This window comes from Poecilia latipinna, unplaced genomic scaffold, assembly GCF_001443285.1.
Source record: "Poecilia latipinna isolate Pla-1442-1.1 unplaced genomic scaffold, P_latipinna-1.0 Scaffold160, whole genome shotgun sequence".
NCBI classification, from domain to species: domain Eukaryota; kingdom Metazoa; phylum Chordata; class Actinopteri; order Cyprinodontiformes; family Poeciliidae; genus Poecilia; species Poecilia latipinna.
Window position 1 is genome coordinate 224,179 of NW_015112776.1, and position 16,539 is coordinate 240,717.

Consider the following 16,539-nt stretch of genomic DNA (forward strand, 5'->3'; position numbering starts at 1 on the left):
TTTTTAAAAAAAATTTTTTTTTTTTTAATTTCCCCATTTTGTTTTTTTTTTTTTTTTTTTTTTTTTTTTTTTTTTTTTATTAATTTGATACTACCGGTAAAATAACACATCTTCCAGGGGTATTCCATAATTTGCAGTAACATTGTGATTTTTCTCTCACTCAACAAAGACATTTAGGATCCTTCAGTATCTGTTTTCTTTGATAGTAATCAAAGACATTTTGTTCTGAACGCTATACAACTAAATAAGTAGTGTTTCAGCTACTTTGTGTACCTCTTCTGGAACGCTGGAAATATCTAAACTGATGATCTGAGCAAAGCATGAAGAGCAACATGTTGCTTTTAAATTGGTGAAATGTGTTTGGACGTCCCGCCGGAGGCGTGGCTGAGATGAACGCAGACAGTAGATCTTTACAAAGGTATCAGCAACTGAATTTTCTTTGAGATTCCTGATGCCAATCATTTAAAATAGCCCAGATTAGGACCCTAATTTTATACCTGCAGGATGACGATAAAATAACCACTTCAGTGAAGACAAAAATGGACAAATAGGTTGGAAAACGCACTTTGGTTTCATTTTAGATGACAATTTTGTTGACAGTTATTGTAATAGATGTATTCTGGTTACGGTTGCATGCAGAATCAATAGATAATTGTAAAGATTGAGAATAAATAGGAGAGTACAATATGGACTTAAAGTTTGATTATGATATTTTATGTTAACAATAATTATTTTTAGGTCACCATGTGGCAGTTACAGCGTGACAAATCCCCATAAAATACTGCTTTTGAAAAACATAACCATTTGTAATCCGAATCTTTAGGATGCCCGTCATAAAAAGAAGCTTGATTTGTATCACTAAAGTGCATCCAGTAGCTGTTGAAGAAAATGGTAAAATGGTAACAATCCCAACAATACAGACACAAGGTTTACCCCAGAAAACTTGATAAGCCCGGTGGTCTGGTCAGTTGTTCATCCAGCGGTCCGTCGTGTTTTTGAGTTAAAAAATGTTTAAAGTTGACAGGATCTTTGAAAATATCACTTGATAATTACATGTAATTGGAATATTAACACCTGAACACCAACTATAAAATCTTAAAAAATCCAAACATTCTAAAAAGACTTAAATAAATAAGCAATGCTGGGGGAAACCCTGCTGACAGTTTGAGGGTTTGTGAAGGTTTAAATTTCATTAACCCTCATTAATCAACTTTTTTTAATCATACTAAGATTAATCACATCAAGATTACTTCACCTTCTTAAACAATGGCCTTGAGTCATTTATTGCCAAAAGATGATTTTAGCAAAAGAATAACGTAGGCCATTATTTTAGAACGGTGACAATATGTAAAGTTTTTAGCTTATTTTTTTTTTCTGCTGGTATGGGAATTCTCCTGGATCCGCAGGCTCCAGTTGGATTCTGCTCAAAGTGCAGAAAGATGTGGGTGAGGCTTCCCTGTGGCGCTCAGCAGCTGCAGGCTTCCCCCTCCTGAGTCAACTCTGCCAGGCAAACCCCCTCCGCCCCCTCCCATCCTCTGCTCTGGTACCAAGCTGCTCTCTCAGTCACCCGGCAAGTCTTCTTCTCTGTGCGAGCCCCCATGCTCCGCTGACGCTCGCCGACAGCTGAGGGGATAAAAATAGCCGTGTGAGGAAAAGAGCAGAGCCCCCTGGTGCAGGAGTGGCGCTCTGAAGGATCCTCGCCAGGGCCGAGCAGCAAAGCCACACAGGGAGCACAGAACATGCTCAATTACTGTATTGAGTTTTATTATCCTACCCTGTTCTGCAGCTTCTGGACAAAAACACTGGAGGTTCGTTAAGATGACTCCTTTTAAGAATAAAAAAGGCCATTCCTTTTTAAAAAAAAATTGAGCTACTTTGCTGTAGCAGGCTTGTCTTCAGCTGCCTCCAGTTGGAGCTGGACTTGTTACTCACACTAAAGGAGGGGGGAAAAAAGGCTCCTTGTTGGGGTCTGTATTGATTTTAAAACTCTTTCTTCTTACCTTTATATTCCTGAATGACCTTCTCTCTAAATTGATCAGATGTATTGACGCCGTATGAACCCCCCTGACTCTGAACAAAGAGTCCTGCTAACTGCTCCCAGGTCATAGTGGGTAATAAAAACCATTTCTTCATTTGAGCTCCTAGTTTTTTAAATTACTTCTGCTACTTTCTTCAAGAACTGGAGCTGCACGGTATATTAAATCACAATATTATTGCATGCATGCAGTATTCCAATAGCAAACAAAAGCATGGGTGCAATATTTGGTTGGATAATACAACTGTCATGTACTCATGCTCTGCATATCAGTAATGTTGTATTTTTGGAAAGATGGATGCACTCTTAAATGCCTTAGCCTGAGGTATAACATGAGCCATTATTTTACATAATGGCTCAAGTTGTCAGGATAATGTGGGTTAATTGTAATCGTCATCAATTTCTTGTATCAAAATTAAGTCCATATATTGTACAGCTTTATCAGAGTCAAATCTCTTTAATCTTTTAGCATTGTGTGATATTTTTCAGATAATTATTGTTGCAGCAAACATCCACTTGTTTGAGCTGGCCGTATATAATTCTGTAACTTTGTTTGAAGACTCAGTATTGTGTATTTTCCGTTTGCATAGTGCCGTTTTAAGGCACAGTCAAGTAACTGTCACCTTCAGTCATAAACACTCTGTGTATGTGTATATATATATATATATATATATATATATATATATCAATCAAAACTCCAATTAAATTTGACTTGACAATACAACGCCTTGAAATTGGGTCTCTGTTTCTTTAAGAAACGCCAGCTTCAGCAATGCTCCTCCTTCATGCCATTTACAGCCGTTCTTAGGCGTGGCAGAGCGAGAAGTGGTTCCCATGATGAGCTCAGCTGAAGCTCAGTCCTAAAATAGTGAAGCATTGTTGTGATGAAGAGCAGGAGCTTCTTAAAGAGACAGAGGCCAATTTCAAGTGTCAAGTCACAGAGTCAGATTTCTTGCAAGTCATATTTTGTACTTCATTTTTTACAACAACTGATGGTAACATAGTTACTTAATTGTGCTATAAAATGGCCTGGAAAACACATAATTTAATCCCTTTAAAGAGTACTCATCTTTTCGAAGGTAGCCCCAACTATGTACATGTAACTCGAACTCTAATGGACATCGCATTATCAAAGTGTGCAGCGTTGCAATTGCAAATAGTATTTGAATGCAATATTTGTTAGAATGCGATATTCTAAGTGCTGTGCATCAAATGTCAGCATGCAGGTAGTTTATATATGGTCTGTTGGTTCAACTCTGAATTCACACCTCCTCTATATTTATAGTGGCCTAGATGGTAAAACTCAAAGGGGTGGGAACATTGTGAGAAAGCAAAAGAAAGGTCAGAGTAATGTAGGTCAATCATAATCATCATGGCAGCATTCAGCAATGGTTCTTTTTCGTTTTCATGCCCTGCAGCTCTAGCAGTAGCGTAACACCTGCTTTTGATGTCCTTCACGGTCTTCTTTTCTTTTGCCACTTGGATGGTTTTTGGTTTTTGGTAACGTTTAACAAGATGGCGGCATAAAGAGATGGCAGATCTCTGACCATTGTGCAGTCCCATCAGATCATCTAGGCTCCTGAGTCATCTCACCCCACAGGCTTTCTAGAAGATTTAGTTCTGTGAACTGAGATGACCAGGTCAAAAACAGTTTTTATGTTTGGCTAGAAGCTTTCGGTCATTACCCTGTTGATGTAGCGACCCCCCTCTGCCACATTTCCATCTAAAATGTTTCAGAGTTTATTGAGCCATGGATTCTAACTAGGTTCCCCAGGCTTTAGGTAGAGAAGCAGTCCCCCAGCATCACAGATCCTTCACTATGCTTCAACTGTGGACCACAAATTAGTCTGTTCCAGATTACTGAACAGGAGATCAGTAGTCTGGCACAGTTTGCTGACAGCAGGGAGCCGATGTAAAAGTCTGAGTCTTCGATTGATGCATTTATTATTTGTCTTGGTTGCCTCACCATGCCTCACTGTTTTGTACATCCTGTGCTGCGTTTTTTTTGTTCCTGGTGTTCTGCTCTGATGAGAACTGACTGTCTCATTTGCCTGGTTCATTTTCAGATAATCCAGTATCAGACGGTGCGATACGACATTTTGCCCCTGTCGCCTGTCTCCAGAAACAGACTCAGTGAGTACACACTCGTCTTCTTTCATGAATCCCTCTCTCTCTCTCTCTCTGCTAAATCATATCTGGCGTCTGCGAAACCCTTCACACTGCGGCATGCTTTGTGCTGCTGTTTTTGTCCGGACTGACAATCACAACACATTTCTACTGTGGAAAGTTAGGAAGTTAAACCAGTTTGTCGAGAAGGAAGTGATTGTGCAGAAAAGAAGTTCAGCACACATGCACCACTTCCTCACCTTAAGCTGTGTGATCATCACTTTATTTTAGCTTGGAGTTTATTCCTCCATGCTGTTTCTTCTTCTTCAGATGCTTTGAGGTATTTTCCTTCATGTCCACCATAGAAGGTAAAAGTGACGCTACCTTCTCAGCTCAGAGGGAAACATGTTGAGCACCTAGAATAATTTTGTTTGCAGTACATAACCTGACCTGCCTTTATGTAAAAGCATATAGTAGTGGTCACATTTTATTTTAACTGGACAAGATCCTCTATCAGACTGTAAACCTGTTAATTACACTGAAGCGTGCTGCTCAGCCACTTTAGGATAACCTGCTGCTGTTCCACCATGTTTGAGTTGAGGAAATGGAGAAGGGATGCAAATGGACGAGGTGTAGGTGTGCTCTTGGCCTTTCAGTCACACTGGGCCAAGAGGAAGGATTAGGTTTCTGTTCAGCTTCTCTCACACTGCTCCGACCTCTGCTGGAAATATTCAGGTCCAGTCTGGACAGGCTTGATGGTTCATTTTCACTAACTGGTCAGCTTGTGGTCTGGTTTCCACAACCACATGTCCAGTAGAAGCAGCGTTCATAAGGGTCTTTCAATCGGCAGGTAGCATTGTTCTCAATTTGTTTTTTGTTTTTTTTTTAATTAAGAAATAAATAACACATAATTTCTAATTGCAAATGACAAAGAAAACTGTCCTTTTGACTCTTCTGGTCACTAATAGTTAATGTAAGTTTTAAGTAAGCTGCCAAGGTGAATGGTCACAGATTCTTCCAGATACAATTTTTTAAATGTATTTTTTAGGTGGATTCAGCTTTTTTCTATTGATGGAAATTAGATTTTTTTTTATGTTTTGTTGTTTTTCTGAAGATGCACAGTTGTAACAAGATATTTACATACACTACATAAAAAACAACCTTTTTTTTTTTTCTCACTGTCATCCAGTCGGATCAAACATTTCCTGTTCCAGATAAGTTGGGGTTGGAAAAATTTCTTCACCTTGAATAATGAGGACAGTTAACTCTGAGTTTCCTTCCAGAAGCTTCTCATAATCACTGCTGAATTTCTGGCCCATTCCTCCTGACAGAACTGGTGTTACTGGGCCGCCTTGTTCTCACACATCTTTTCAGATCTTTTTTTTTTTTTTCATATTTGTTTGCTTGCTTATTTGAATCCCCATTAGCCAATGGCTACTCTTCCTGGAGTCCACATCATAAAACAAACAAAAAAAAAAAAACATTTATTACAAAAACAGTTACACACACTTAATATTCTGAGCTAATATGTTAAATTCTTTGTGTTTAAAGACAGATTTTTTGGGTCTAAATACCGACAGAGTAACTAATGCAGAAATCAGATCGGTGATTAGAAGATATTGGAGTATTTAGAGCAATTTGCAAAACTGTTCCTTCACTGTAACACGTTGAAGATAAGTACAAGATCCAGAAATAGCCAAACCATGTGACTTCATTTTCTATTGAAAGAGGCCGTTTATAAATGCTGAGCCTGAGAATTTCCTGAGGAGTTGTTTTTATAACATAGATGGACAAACATCAATGGTTTTTGCAGTTAAATGTTTTTATTTTCTTTTTGTTGGCTCTGTTTTTATGCACTGCTTTGTTTCTGCATTTCTCTGATAAAGATAAGTATTAAGAAAACTTGGTTATCTTTAGTTGCTGTTGGATTAGCAACCCTACTCTACCCCAAAACCCTTGAAATGTCAGGAAACAAGAAAAGCTCCAATCCCCTAAACCTGCCCAAAGCTGTAATAGGAAAATCTGCAAAGCTTACAGTGTAAAATTATGCTGCTGCAGTAAAAGATAAACTGGTTTTGCGGTTTGTTTGTTGTTGGTTTTTTTAAACACATCTTGGCAGCTTATAAAATATGGAGACTCAAGATCATCTTTCTACATGCCAGATATGTGTGTGAATGAGATAAAGTAAAGCATCTCATAAAATTTTTATTTCAAATAATATTAATTAATATTAAAAAATGTGTGCAATACTGCCCTAAAGCAGTGTTCATAATTTATGAAAAAATATAGATATCATTAAATAATCAGGAAAAAGTTTATGATGCCCTTTCTCTTCTTTTGCATTTTTATTTTATTTACCGTAATTTGGTTGAGAACATAAAATCACAACCGCTGTCAGAAATTTGACTGTAAAGTTCCAATAAGTGACTGTAAAAGTGGACCAAACATGAAAACGATCAGAAAATGGTTTTATTGTTGTTGTTTTTTTAATGCTTTATTTCCATTTCAACATCAAAATTTCCAAGATTTCAAACTGCGTATTTATTGCGTATTTATTGTTCTGTAAATCCTAGATGCTGTAAAGCGGAAGATCCTGGTTCTGGACCTGGACGAGACGCTGATCCACTCTCACCACGACGGCGTCTTGCGGCCCACTGTGAGACCTGGCACGCCGCCAGACTTTATCCTCAAAGTAAATGGCCGACTGTCGCACAAATAACACACACGACTGGGTCTGAATCCCGTCTTCCCCGACTGACCTGCCTCTGTGTCTGTGTGTGTGTGTGTTTGCTCCTCCGCGCAGGTCGTCATAGACAAGCATCCAGTCAGATTCTTTGTACATAAAAGGCCGCACGTTGACTTCTTTTTAGAAGTGGTGAGTGTCAGTCAGCTCTACTGTACCCTTAGCGGTGGAAACCCACAAACATGCTCTGCTCGGGTTTCCTTTCTGTTTCTGTAAGCTGTAAGCTAATATTTGCTTTGCATGCGTGCCCCTGATGACTCCAACTCGTCCGCTGTTGTGTGCCCTGAACGATGTGTGTGCACAGGTGAGCCAGTGGTATGAGCTGGTGGTTTTCACAGCCAGCATGGAGATCTACGGCTCAGCAGTTGCAGACAAGCTGGACAACAATAGGAACATCCTGAAACGCAGATACTACAGACAGGTACTGCTCAGCGTTGTGTGTGTGTGTGTGTGTGTGTGTGTGTGTGTGTGTGTGTGTGTGTGTGTGTGTTAAATCAGACATTTTCATTTAGTCACTCTTTCATTATGTCTTTTTTTCCTCTCCCAGCATTGTACATTGGATCTAGGTAGTTATATTAAAGACCTGTCTGTAGTACATGATGACCTGTCCAGTATTGTTATCCTGGATAACTCGCCTGGTGCTTATCGAAGCCATCCAGGTAAGACTTACTATATAATACATTCAAATTGATTCCAAATGTTTATTGTTATAGATCATATGTTGAGAACATTTGCAGAAAGATGTCTCTGTTTTTAAACATAGAGGTCATCCAAATATGATGACCTTATATCAAATAGTTGGAGATTAAAAGCATTAGAAATGGATTATGAGCAGTTTTAACTCCATTATGTACGTTAACAAACTGAACAGTCTCACCAATCACAGCATATTGGCCCCTCTTCTGCCTCACAATGACACAATACAAGTTTTAAATTATTTTAATCCTATTTTCACATGGTTTGTGTCTTTTGTTCTTACTAGGTCTTACTAGGGCTGAAGCAATCAATTTTTAATGGGATGAATTGTTGTTGTTTTTTTTTTAAATAATTGTCAACTTTTTGACTTAAAAATGGTTATTTTCTGAAAGAACAACACAGTCAGAGCAGCAATTAAGCCAAAACTATATGAAAAATGTATACATTTTTGCGTTAAAGATGAAAAAACATTCTTTGTCTGTAAATATGCTCTACCCAGAACTCCTCGAGTCGCATAGTTCAGTAAGAAAAAAATAAAGAAATATCCTATTAAGCATCTTTTGCTAGTCTTTTTTAAGAGTCTAGTCTACATATAAAACCAAGCCTGTATGAAGATTGAGAAAAGTCAGGCAGAATATTGGTGAATATAGTCAAAGGTGCTTGTTTTTTTTAGCTGTAGACGCTTTCTTTGCTACAAATAATAAAGCAAACATTAAGAAAATGCTGCTATTGCATTTCAGGCAATAAAATGTTTATTTTTTTTATTTATAAAAGGAAATGAACTATTTATTTATTTTTGATATTTTAGTGTTTCTAATATTTAAAAAAAAGGCCTTGGCTGTTAAGTAAAAAATCTGCAAAATGTGCCAATTGTTTATCCATCATCAGAATAACCAATAACTCAACACATTTTTAGTTGCTGCTGCAGCAGAAGCCTCTGACTCTTGTCTCAAACTCAGCCACTTCAGTTTCAAGTGGGCTTCTTAAAATATTCTTGCACAACCTTTTCAAGTGGTTTCCGTCTGGAGCCCAGGCCACAGTGTGGTGAAACCTCTCACCTCTTGGTCATCTCTGCTGTCTAGCTTTGCGTCACAGGTCTTTCTGTGAAGCTTACCTAGCACCACCACTGGTCCACATACCGCAGTTTGAGAACCACAGACCTGAACCTTTTTGCAGCGGCCGTCAGAGGCTGAAGAGAAAAAGGAAGCGGCCTGAGCTAAAACTCGACAAAAGGAACAGCAGGACACACGGTGGAAAAATAAGCAGAAGCAGAGCTGACTGGTTATTGTAGTGTCCTCTAACTTGGTGATGTTGCTAACAAAACATCACCTGCTGTGTGATTAGAATGGGGTCTCCATGGTGACCTGAATGAACTCCCTGTTTGCTTTTCTGTAGCATCTTTCAAGGTTGAAACTTTACAAATGGGCCTGTGTGAGATTCCCACGGTACGATCAAAAATTTATGACAAGAATTGTATTAATACACACAGAAACAACAAGTTGTATAACTATTATTAAGAATATAAAAGTGATATGATAACCTTGAGTATCTGTTCTTAGTATAATGATAGTTTTCAAAGTACTTTTTGATCAGAACGTTAATATAAAGTAACAGTTGTTAATTAGCTGGGCCGGTCGGCTGCTTTGTGAACATGTTGCTGATGCAGCTTCCAGCTGCCAGAGGAGGTAGTGACTGAATCAATAATCATGTCACAAGTCTATGATGTTTACATCAAAAAAACAGAATTAATTTAATGGCTATTAGCTATAAGCAGCAGCAGGCTTGTTCAAGATTTACACTTAGAAACTTTAGAAAGTTTGTACATCAGATCTTGTGTCTTTAAACAGCTATGAAATGATCTCAATGACTTAATGTACCGATGTTGTTGAAATCGGCTTTAGCAGAACGCTGTCACACATTTTAAGATTAATACATAATGTAATATCAGTGCCACTGTTGGTTGAGGTTGTCTCCTCTGATTTGACAATGCCTTGATCCTTTATAATTCAAGCAGATCTATTTTTTTTTTTTTCCGTCAGACTGCAGAGAAAAGTGAATAATTTGAGTTGGGTAGTCGAGGCACTCTTTTTTTTTTTTTAACATGCATTACAAACTTCATATTTTGTTAATTGCATTTGCGTCTGACTGAGAACTCAGAGATATGCCTGTTTGAAATGATGAAGTGAAGCATGTCCTGTCCTCTGTCTCGACTGACTGGCTGCTTTCTGCCCTACAGACAATGCAATACCCATTAAGTCCTGGTTCAGCGATCCTAGTGACACAGCTCTTCTAAACTTGCTGCCTATGCTGGATGCACTAAGGTAACAAAGTTCACCTGAAAGCAGACATTTTGAACCATCCCATTTTAATCCAAGTAATACAGGCAGTTGGTGTTTAAGACTGGAGAATAAAAACGGAATGAGATATTTTTCATACCAGTTTCATCAGGAGCCGAAGTTTAAACCACGAGGGTTAGGGTGTAAAACAATATTGCAGTCTTCCTAAAGTGATAGGAACGGCAAGGAGAGCATTATTCGAAGAAGCAGATGGTAAAGTTGGTCAAATCTGTCCTTTTATTGAAAAATTGGACCAGAGATGATCATTATTGCCATAAAGCCATATGGTGTTTATTTGAAACTTTACAACAAGCCAGAGAAGTGGGAAGATGGAGGTTCGTCTTAAAGATAGCAGCCATGAAATGCAGTCAGCTATATTGGTAGGACTTAGATGGAAGTGAAGTCTTGTGGTAAAATAGCCCAGCTTTGAAATGAAAAGCTTTAAAATTGATGCCTTACACTCAGCATGACTAAGTTTGAGCTTTTTTTGCAAATGAGAATGAGCAACAAGTTTAGTCTCTCAAGGTGCAAAGCTGGTAGAGACAAACCTGCAGCTGTATTCACAAAGAATGGAGCTGAACTCTTGTTTCATAATTATTACCTGTATAAATTAAAAAAAGATTTGCCTGGGATGGAGGAAGAGGAGAGGTTGGAGTCGGACTGAAGATAGGGTTAAGTCAGGTTTATTTGTTTATCACATTTCAGCAACAAGGCAGTTCAAAGTGCTGTACATAATAAAAATATCATACAGTCAGCAATTATGAAACAAACATCAAGGAATCAAATATGTTGATCAGTGCTCGACTTACTGCTAATCAAAGCTGCATTAGCATTTATAAATCCTCCAGCTAATATTTGTCGATGCATGAACAAAGCAGAGTAATTTCCAAGTTAATATTTTCTCTAAAAAACGTTAAAATTTCTCTAAGACGCCTATCGTAACCTCTTGCCCATGTCACTCCCGTCTCTCCGTTTGCCGCAGGTTCACCGCTGACGTTCGTTCCGTCCTCAGTCGAAACCTCCATCAGCACCGGCTCTGGTGATTGGCCGAACGGGGAGGCGTGTTGCTTGTTGAGCAGCCTCTTCCTCTCCGCCGGTCTCCATCCTGCCCTCCTTTCCCTCTCTGACGACCCACCGACCCTCCCAGACGTGTCCTGGAGGAGATGGGAGAGGCTGGGGTGAGCGCCTAACTCGGGTTGAACAGTATGGGATCACCAGAACCCAAGAACTACTGGGGAGGGAGAGGGAGCCGGCTGGGTTTTTTTTTTTTTTCCTCCTTAAGTCTTTTTTTTTTTTTTCTAAAACAAAATGGAGCCTCTCTGCCTTATAGCTCCTGATACTGACTGTATGAGTACGGAGGGGAGCTGTGTATGTGAGTTGGAGCTTGTTAGTCCTTTTAAACTTTTTGGAAGACACGTGGGGATAAAGAAGCGGATCAGCGAAGCAACAAAGACGATTCTACGTCATTATTTCCTCCTCTCCTCTACCGCCATCATCACTGCACTTCAGCAGCCGCCTCATCTTACCTTCCCGGTGCAAATCAATGGGGTAGCGTAGAAAAATAAACCTTTCATTGTTGCTTTTTCTTTAGACCAACATTGTCCACAGATATTGATTCATTCATTTCTAAGGTACTATTTTCGTCTGCCCAACAAGAGTGGATTCACTGACATATTGCAATTTGGTGGAGTTTGCTTGACATAAAACATCCGCAGGCCTTTTTGTTCTTTTTTCCTGGACAGATCTTTTCCTCCCACTTCCTGTCAGGATCATCACTCTTTGCCCCCCCCCCAAGCTCCTCTTGGGACTCGGTGAAATAAGACTTGAACATCGTAAGAAAAACAAATGGCTTGTTAATGATATGTGGACTGCCGTGCCGCTTTTCCATATCTGATTGTTTTCTGCCAATATGATATATGATAAGAATGAATTCTCCATAAATGATGTTTTGCTCTCTCATTTAATGCCATCCTGGACTTACCTAATAGGAAATTGCACTTAACCCCTTTACTTCCCACTTTTTTTTCTTTTTTTCTTTTTTTTTATTTGTTGCAGATTCTTTGTTTTACAACCTTCCCTGTTCTGTTTCCACCCCAGATTGTATGGGTTCAGCTGTAAGACCCTCCATCTTAAAAATGCCTTCTGAACAATGTCAGTTTCGTCAAAGCTCACAGCGGCTTCTTATCGGCTCTGTCTCCATGTCTGTGTTACTAATAAAACACTCGTCAGTATCGACCTGCTACTTATGCAGCTTCATTCCTTTTCACAATAATACAGCATGATGGCTTCGTATTTTATTCTCTAATTGCTTCCGCTCGTTTGGGGGGGAAGAGGAAAAAAAGCTGGAATTCAGTTTGGATGATCTGCTGCCACCATGTGGCCTGAACGGAGAACTACACTGGTGGTACGCACTCTTCTTTTCAGGATGGCTGAAGAAGGAACAAACTTGGTCTTATTTTATGTGTTTTGAATTACAGGTATGAAATGAAAAAAAAAAACAGCTTGCTAGTTGTGATCTAGAGTTTCAAATTAAAGTACAAAACGGTTATCGTTTTTGTTATTTCAAACTTTGGTTCCTAGAGTTGGGGCCTTCACCTGTAGCTCTCGCTCTGCATGATCAAGTTACACTTTAGAAATTACAATTTAACACTTTTGGAAAAGGTTTGGAAAATAATATAATTTGTTGGAGGGGTTTTTTTCCCAGCATGACAACGACCCAAAACATCAGCAAACCCACAAAGACTGAGGATGAAGAAATTTAAAGGAATTGGGTTCTAGACTTTCTTACACCATAGTTTTAAACTGGATCCTGTCATTTAGACCCCGCCCCAGTTACAGTCACTTTCACAAATTCGATCACTAATTTTGTTCTAAAAACCCCCCCAAAAAAGTCTCTTTACAAAAGCCATGTGTTAAAAGATTTCCAAAGAGACTTATGCAACTTATATAATTATTTTTCATTTAGGACAGTTTGGTACAACATTAGGATATAATTTAGACAACGATTGCTAGTAACTTTTGGACCTTAAATTTAATCAATTTATTTCAAAGAAGATTCTTTGGACTACAAATAATTGTGGCACCACTCTGTTTCTGACACTTTTGACTTCATGGAATATTTCATAGAAAAAAAGGATATTCTCAAAGTAAAAGTTGGATTTCATAATTTGTCATTATTCCACTGCAATAAAAGTTCTTATTTTTAGATGTCAGCTAGAAACATCAGATTTTCATCCAAATATTTTAAGACCCAGAATGTCCAAATGTATAACTATAACAATCAAATCATTGGCTGGAAACAATGGAGTAGATTAAAATAAAAAAAGATAAATATTCTTTATTTTCCCACAATGGGAAATTTCTGTGCAACAGCAGCAAAGTGACAGGTGATAACCGCAAATAGACTATAAACAATAATAATAAAAAAATACTGTACAATAAGGAAAAAAATTCTACATACTCTGTAGTTATTTTAAAAAATACTTCAGAAGAATGTGCAACAGAGTTGGTTAATTAAAAATTGTACAATATGTAATTCCGGTTAGAAGTAGATCAGTTTTCACTTTCAGAACATGCTGTCAAACACAGAGTCTCTGTAGTCTACCTCACTGTCAACTTTAATGATGCCTGTAACGCGGAAGTCACATGAGCATGGGGAGTCATGGAGTCACTGCCTTGCGCAATAGGTTGGCATTTGTTTTGGATATATTTTAGGAGGCTGGTCTTTAATAAAGGTAGCCTGGTTATAGCTAAAATATTATCGTTATGAATTTCTAGTTTAAGAGAAATTCAAAATGTAATTCTGAAATTCGAGTAACAGTCTACTATTCTAAATGCATAATGGAGGGATTTTTGTTTTAAATTTATGCTCCCCACAAAATTTTCATTTATTCTTTTAATATACACCGTAAAACAAGCTAGCAAGCCTAAAAATGATCAATCTGTCTCAGTGCTTTAAATATTTTGTTGTACTACAACCTTAATCCGCAAATGTCATTTCTTTTTAGTGTGTTTGTTTAAGAAAAATTGAATGAGGGCACGATCATTTAAATAATATTGCTTTTATCTAACAATTCCCAACGCATTACATAAGTAAAGCCAAAAGTAAGACTGGGTGTTTTTGAAATTTCATCTCCGCTGCTGCTGCTGGGCCTCGGTCATATGACAAGGACAGATACCTCCTCACGGCCCTGCCCAGCGTCCATATGCGCGGCTGTTCACAAAAATAAAATAGTTCCTTGGAAAACTATCCCGCGAACATCTTATACCACAAAAGTATGTCCAATATCAAAATACACTGTTTAACTTAACTAACTACTGATTGTACCTGCAAGGAAACGTGTTGAGTTACACCCTACGAACTAGACTCTTTGTCTACGTCATGTTGTTATTGTATCCCTCCGCCAGTGGCAAAAAAACAGCTGTGGTGAGCTAAAGCTAGTTAGCGTCGAGTGTGTTTGTGTCAGCGGTTTGAGTCGTTGTCTGAACGGGAAAACCTAGTCCATTTTAAACCAGGAGTGACCGACTTGTTGTCTGTCAACTCTTCAAACGATGAAGTTTCAGTACAAAGAGGAGCATCCATTCGAGAAGAGGCGGTCCGAGGGCGAGAAAATAAGGAAGAAGTACCCGGACAGGGTCCCAGTAAGTGGCTAACATGGTAGCTCCGTTCGTTGACGGAAGACGCGAAGGCTTTTTAGATACACACATTTTGTGTCGTGACTGTTAGAAAACTCGAAATAAAAGTACTCAATAAACGTATAAAGTAATTCAAACGTATTTGTTGACGTGGTTGTGTCCATTTTCAGCTGCCACGCTAGTAAACATAGTCGTTAGCTAAAGACGACAGAGGTTATCGCAGTTAACAGGCCAGGTAGTCAAGCTAGCTTCCTGTATTTCATTTAGAATTTTAGATCACGTATCACAGTGAATGCTTTTTAAAAAAAAAGATGGCTATGTTTATTTTTAAGGGTAAACATTGAAATTAACCAGATGTGGGCGGATTAAAAATAGTTACCCCTAGAGAAAAGACTGTTTGTTTTCGCCGGATATTCATTAGATTGTACAGGCTGTGCTGTTTACCTCATCCCGACCGAACAAGACAGCCTGGATCAAAGCCTCATGTGACCATATCTGGTGATTGTGAGATGAGCTTCACCTTTTCTCTTCCCGTCTAGTTTCACTGACATTACCTTCACATTCTTTTTATCAGGCAACAGATCGATCACGGATGAGCACAACAATTACACAGCAATTTTTGGAAAGGCTACCACAGTATTTCATGTCATTTTCTCGCCTTTGTTTACAACATTCGATCAAATAAGCACTTTATATGTGTTGTGTAGTTGCAGATACATTTCCAGTAGAATGAGTTATAAAAAAAATAAGTTGCTATTTGGATGGCAACTTTAAAAAAAGAAGTTATTTTTAGATTTAAGAAGAAGACATTTGAATAAAATACGTTTGTCTAATTGATACATGAGCTTCTTTTAGATGTATTAATAAAAGGAAAAAAAAGATGAGCACATTTTGAAAGGCAAATAAAAGAAATGTCTAATAAAACCAAGGACATTTTAGGAGTAAGATGAAAAAAAATAATTTATTTTTCTGATATTGTCTTGAAACGTTCAGTAAATGATCCTTGATAATCCGTCTCTCTTTTAGTGTTTTGAACAGCTATCAGACTTGTAATAGTCTCTTTTTTTCAGCCCAAAGGTCTCGTTTGTTACTTGAGCATATTACATTTTCAGCATTAAAAAAAAAAATGCTGACAAAGTACTCTGCTTTGAATCTTTTTTGTTGTTGTTGTTGTTACACAAATGTTGAAATAAACTTTAAAGTAAGTTAAAATCTTAGAATCTTGCACGGGCTAACTTAGCACGAGCTTTATCTAACCTGTGGATTTTTGTTGAGCTGAAAACATTGACGTAATGTTTTTATTTAAAACTGCATGTACTTATTTTCAGGTAAATCACTTCCAGCCTTGTAGAACCAAAGCTTGAACAATTAGCTGCTTCCTCTGGGCTACCTTGCTAACAAACTGTATTCTGTTTATATTTATTCTTCCCATTGCAAATTCTCAAAATGGCGTCTAACTTTAGCAAATAAAAACCTATTTTTAAAAAAGGACAGCAAGGCCAGACTAGGGGAACCACTAATCAGGCAATTGGAGCATAAGCGGCAGCCGCAGTCTGATTTTCCTGATTGTAATACCCACTCTGACCACATCACCATCACAACGAAAAGTAGACATTTTATTCATTTAAAGCATCTCGTAATCACTCTTCTGTACAGTCAAGTGATGAATCATTTAAGCTCTTAAGGGTGAGTTGCTCTAAGCACTATTTTTAGGTTCAAAGAAGAAGAAAAAACTTGTTCTGTGTGCGCTCCATTTCCAAACCAACCACCAGATTCCAAGCCTTTCTCTGTAAACACGTTTCTCTCTGGGTGACTTACCTTAGCTGCTGTCAACAAGCTTTATTTGGATCACTTCAGCCCTCGCTTGGTCGCCCATTCGGTACTTCCTCAGATCCTTTTTTTTTTTTTTTTTTTTTTTTTTTTTTTTTTTTAAAAAAAATTGTGAAAAAAATTTGGTGAAAAAAATCCGTTTTGTGGTTAAGGGGGGG

At 38.1% G+C, this 16,539-nt stretch overlaps 2 protein-coding genes across 2 annotated transcripts in view; both read left to right on the forward strand.

Moving 5' to 3' along the window:
* The window catches only part of LOC106945768 (CTD nuclear envelope phosphatase 1A), a 19,239-nt gene extending 7,081 nt beyond the window's left edge, over positions 1-12,158 (forward strand). Inside the window, exons 2-8 of the mRNA XM_015029685.1 lie at positions 4,102-4,168; positions 6,715-6,833; positions 6,945-7,016; positions 7,189-7,305; positions 7,432-7,543; positions 9,817-9,901; positions 10,899-12,158. Coding sequence (XP_014885171.1) covers positions 4,102-4,168; positions 6,715-6,833; positions 6,945-7,016; positions 7,189-7,305; positions 7,432-7,543; positions 9,817-9,901; positions 10,899-10,959 — 633 coding nt within the window. The 3' untranslated portion in view covers positions 10,960-12,158. The remainder of the gene's footprint in view (positions 1-4,101; positions 4,169-6,714; positions 6,834-6,944; positions 7,017-7,188; positions 7,306-7,431; positions 7,544-9,816; positions 9,902-10,898) is intronic.
* Positions 12,159-14,316: 2,158 nt separating this feature from the next.
* Positions 14,317-16,539, forward strand: part of gabarapb (GABA(A) receptor-associated protein b) — a 5,955-nt gene continuing 3,732 nt past the window's right edge. Inside the window, exon 1 of the mRNA XM_015029689.1 lies at positions 14,317-14,557. Within this exon, the coding sequence (XP_014885175.1) occupies positions 14,468-14,557 (90 nt within the window). The 5' untranslated portion in view covers positions 14,317-14,467. The remainder of the gene's footprint in view (positions 14,558-16,539) is intronic.